At 40.5% G+C, this 5,039-nt stretch overlaps 1 protein-coding gene across 1 annotated transcript; it reads right to left on the reverse strand.

The window, feature by feature from the left end:
• Positions 1-600: 600 nt before the first annotated feature.
• LOC122666259 (O-fucosyltransferase 30) lies at positions 601-2,697 on the reverse strand. Its single transcript, XM_043862423.1, has 2 exons — positions 2,226-2,697; positions 601-2,061 (listed from the first exon to the last, which is right to left on the reverse strand). The coding sequence occupies exons 1-2, from the start codon at positions 2,648-2,650 to the stop codon at positions 993-995; spliced, it is 1,494 nt and encodes a 497-aa protein (XP_043718358.1). The 5' UTR covers positions 2,651-2,697; the 3' UTR covers positions 601-992.
• Positions 2,698-5,039: the final 2,342 nt, after the last annotated feature.

Here is a 5,039-nt window from a genome sequence, read left to right on the forward strand (position 1 = left end):
CCAGAGCTTTGGAGGTAAGAAGGTCATTCCTTGTACAAGTTCAAACCCATGAATCACTTTCAAATGATTAGATGGCCCTATTTTTAAAGTTTTAACCATTCCATTCTGCAGGAACAGAGATTCGATTCTTCGTTCCACATTCTTATTGCTGACCAGAATGAATAAGTTGATGCACAGTGTTAGCATTTAGTACCATCAAATTCCGGAAGTTGTGAACAATTTTATGATAAGCTTTCCTATCATCGGCCATCCCTGAGGCTGTGGGCCAACCAAAAGAATCGAAAAAGTGTTCTTCATTGTTGCCTGGTAGGAACATCCGCAATTGAAGTTTTAACACTCTTCTGTATCTCAGTAGATGGTGCATAAATTTTGCAAAAGGATAAAGAGCACAATAAAGGATCATGGGAAAGATGGTAAATGTATTACTAGCAATGCTACATGATAGAAGCTTTGACCTAGAGATGCATTATTTGGAAAGTGAATACATCACATATTAGGCAACTTGGGGATGGCTGTAGTCCCTGACCTGTTTGACTCCTATTTTTGATGGCCCAAATTTAGGCATCTTCTCGCCCTCATTGAGCTGGAGCTTGAAGAATCTTCCTGTGATCAATCAAATATGTATTCCAATCAAGAAATGGTTTCTTCCGTTTTGGACCCACAAGGAGGAAAGGATTTTACTGCTGTTACTAGTCACCAGAACATCAATTGAGTATGCAGCATGTGCTCATGGAGTTTATAATCAAAATCCAGGGGAATGATACTCCATTTGAGACTATTCCATCAGATGTGCAAAGTGTCAAGCTTGTGTGGTGGGACAGATGCATCAATGAACTAATGCTTCAGGAATCTTGAGGCCTGGTGAACCAATTTCAGTTTTTCGGGAACTCTCACTGCTATAGCATACCCAACCAAGAACTGTGGATTGATAAGACTTTGAGCAGACCAATCCCAACTTAATGAACTTGAAACCCAAACTCAGTGATCACAATTCAGAATGACCCAGAATCTGAGCAAATGCCATTTTTTCTCATTAGCTGTATATTTTCAGCAATGGTTGATCCAGCAGTCCCAATGAAACCAAGAGAAGCGCAGCTGCAAATAGTTTCCTCTATGTATAGAAGTATATCAGGTAATATCCCGTGTGGACATTTGTTCTTCATTGTACTCCTTCTACCAAGACTGGCAAGAAACCCAGACCTCATGCCATGTCCTGCAGCCATGAGCTTCTCTGCAGTCTGTTGCACCAATTCATTCCCTGCCTGCAGATTATATAGCCTGTACGAATCTGAATCCCTTGCTAAGTCCCCCAAGTAGCTTCCTGTCCAGTCAGCTTGTGGAAGATCAGTCATTACAAAAATATGGACAGGGAGAGGACTCTTCTGCCTTAGAGATTCAACTTTCTGCTTAAGCCCTGAAAAAGTAGCCTTTTGGTGATTCTTGAATTGCCCATCCAACAATCTAAGCTGCGCACAAAGGAAAGGGGCCTTTATCCTCTCAACCACAAACTGCTTTCCTGCACTCATAATTTCAGGGACAAACGGAAGAAATTCAATCTTCTGAAGCAAAGACTGTATTCTATGATCTCTTGGTGCATCATGGACATCAATATATAGCTGGGAACCTTTGTATGGAGCAGTGAAGAGACTTCCAAAAGCTAAGACAGTGGCTGATGCAGCTTCTGACCCAGGTCCAAGGGTCTTGTATACATCTCTACGTCTCCTAATGTAGGAAATTTTCTTCTTCTTCTGGAGTTGTTCATCAGGTTGGAAGGAATCCAACTCCTTATTTTCATCATTTTCATTGTAAGTCCAAACTGTAGTTCTGCAATCTTCATCTAATGCATAAACGCACTTATCTATATTGCCATCCATTCCGGAGAGCAGTGAACCACACTTTCTTAAGTTATCAAGGAAAGGGTCTCCCACCTTCAACACATCAAAGCAAGAAAGATCTACATTCATTCCACACCATAATGAGGCAAACACCCTGAAATCAATAGTTTTAACCGTGGAAGGACCCAGGGAAGCAAGGTCCACAATGTCACCCATGGAAACATACCTGCAACAACCAAAAGATTAAAAAGGAGAAAACAATAATAAATTAAATAAAAATTAAGGGGAAAAAGATCAATCACTCAGCCGCGGAAATGAAATTGAAAGACACATTGTATAGAGTAACAAAGCCGAAAAGAAACCAACCAAATTTGGAGTGATATTGCTTACCTGTGACTCTGAAGAAGCTCAATTATATGGTTCCAAACAGCCATCCGAAGTTCTTTTGGTTCCGAAACCCTAAATTTGGGACAACTCCCCAAAGCAACAGCATGATGATCTAGAATAGGGGGAACAATCAGGGTTCGATTCAGAATAGTTGCAATTAAGATGGCATTCTTGAGCTCTGCCAGCTGATTGCTGAAACCACTGTGAGGAGCAAACCAGAGAAAATTCTCCCCAAGGGTATCTCTGCTGCATTGGGGTAACTGAGATTTAAGAGTTTTATTTGAAATTGTTAGGACAGAGAAAGGTCCTCTTGTGTAAGAAATGGAGCAAAAGAAGAAGACCAAAAGAATGAGGGAAATAGAGAAAATTAAAGGCCTATTTGAGGCCTTCTTCTTCCATCTGCTTCTGTTAAAACTGACAAAATTCATCTCTTGTTCTTCTTTCTCCCTTATGCTCTGTTTGTGTCCTTAAGAAATTGTTTGGGCTGAATCAATAGATGAGATCCATCTCCTACTCTCTCCAGTAAGAGAGAATGAGGTCCAGAGTGTTTGTTGAGGGGAAGACTAGGGAGGAGAAAAGATTTTGTGAAGGTATATGAAAACGCTAATAAATTTACGGGCTCTGGTTTGGATTACAAAGGAATCATTACGACCAATAGCAAAATCTAGATCTGACAGTTAAAGATTGTTCTCGGAGCAAGGAAATGTGGTGACCGTCATGTTGAAATGGAACAGAAAGGGAGGTTTCAGATGATTTCAGAGAAGATCGAAGCAAAATGGAAAGGATGGATTTTCATACCCGCAGTTCTAAATTTCATTTCACTGGCCATTTTGGTTCGGTCCCGAAAAATATTGAAAAAAAATATATATCGGTACTATGGACCTATGGTGCTTTGGAAAATTATCTCCTCCAGTTCCTCCCTTCCTGGCCCAGTTTCCCAAATCCTTGAATAGGGGGTGGTGGACCCCATCTAGGCAGAGTGTTTGGACAGGGGTAGGGTGGTCATTCCAGCCCCTCCCCCTTGTTAAAGGAACTAGGGAACTAGGCCGGCAGGGAACTGGAGTTGATAAAGATCCTGGTGTTTTTGTTTTTTCTCAGTGAATTTTTTTGGTCAATATAAATAGGAAAAGAGAATGCTCGATCAGGATCCTCTCCAATGAGGAGATCGCCCAATGAGGCATCCAACGGGTGGCCTGCTTGGCACACATCCCGATGAATGCCCCGCACTCAAGCAACTCAGTCGTTGGATATTCATTGGAGAAGATCTGGATCGGATAATGCCACACGGTTGCACAGCAAGCCACCCCTGCACCCTAACTCAGGGACGCACGAAATGACTGTCACACCCCCTAGAACCTCAAAAAATGATCAGGGGTGCGACAATCATTTCGCAAGTCCCTATGAGAGGGGGGCAGGGGTGGTGTGTATAGCTTGACCGGGTGGCGTTCTTTCTCCCATATAAATAACCATGATTTTCGATCACAACCGTTTGAGAAAGAATCTACTCAACAGGCACACAAAGTTTTATCACACGAATGTATGATGTGACAAATCTAACAGTTGGAAATCTAAGGGCCACCCGACCAACAATAGTCTCTCTCCCATTGGCTCCCATGTTGGTTGTGTGGCCCCTGCACCAACATGGTGCAAATGGAAGCATGCGCTCAAGCATCCAACATTAGGGTGGGTGGTGGGTAGTCATTCCACTATCCCCCTGTGTCTAGGTAGAGGGGGACTTGACCAAGCAGTGTTGTTTTTCTTTATCTTTAATTAGGGAGAAACAACGCTACTTGGTCGCACAACTAACACCACCCCTGGGACTGGATGCAAGGGCAGCGTACACTGTGTGACTTGGGTGGCATTCTCTTTCCCCTTTGATTATTTAGGGATTCCTCCCAACAAGCTAATATCTATCGTTAGCATTTTTCTTTTTTTATATCCTTGACACTCATCCAAAGATCACCTCGTATAAGGAAAGATGTGCACTTGATCAGGATTTGTAAAAAAATACCCCTATTATTGCAACCTAGATATTCCTGGCTTTGCTTCATTGCTCATAGTTTTCTCCTCTGGTCTTTAACTCAATCCCTATCTTGAAATTGACAACATTAGAATTCAATTACGATGAGGCCCAAAATCTAACGATAAATTTCTGTATTACCGGCCCCCCACCATTGAAAAAAAGGCGAAGAAAAAACCTTGAAGGTAAGTTGCATGGTGCTTTCTTTACTATTTAATTTTAATTTTTTTACTAAAAAATAAATTCTCTTTTTTATTCTCTTTCAATTTGATTGAGGTTGGACAGGAATGATCTTCCATTAATGAATGCTTCCTTTGAATTTCAATTAATAGAATCAATATTTTCTTACCTTTCACGTAATAAGTTTTCAATGGGATCAACTCTTGTAGGACGAAATTAATTTATCAATTATGTATATTGGAGTTCTGCAAAGTATTGGCAGAAATAGAAAAAAAAAAATTCCATTGAAAGATAGATTGGATTCTGACCAATGGCAGTAAACACTTGCAATGTTGTACTGTATTATTAGATATGTTGGTAGAGACCTTGTTGAGCCTCAGTTTTAAGGTTTTCAATTGCTTCGGCTTTTCGACTTTTTTTAGCAGTATAGACTTTGTAGACTTCAATCTCATCATCTAATATGGATTGATTTAATCTAATCAAACATATCGTGTGTTAGAATAATGCTTTAGAAATTGTTTGAAGAATAGGAATTGCCAAAAAATAAAAAAAAAACAAGGAAAAAAATCCCATATATTATGCGTCATAATAAGACACCAAAATTTGACATGTACCCA

This window comes from Telopea speciosissima, chromosome 6 (genome assembly GCF_018873765.1).
Source record: "Telopea speciosissima isolate NSW1024214 ecotype Mountain lineage chromosome 6, Tspe_v1, whole genome shotgun sequence".
Taxonomy (NCBI): domain Eukaryota; kingdom Viridiplantae; phylum Streptophyta; class Magnoliopsida; order Proteales; family Proteaceae; genus Telopea; species Telopea speciosissima.

Bases quoted from the DNA above. Each gene is read 5' to 3' on its own strand.
- LOC122666259 (XM_043862423.1), bottom strand. From the start codon at position 2,650: ATGAATTTTGTCAGTTTTAACAGAAGCAGATGGAAGAAGAAGGCCTCA. The intron at 2,062-2,225 runs GTAAGCAATATC...TGGTTGTTGCAG, and splicing joins GAGCTTCTTCAGAGTCACAG to GTATGTTTCCATGGGTGACA.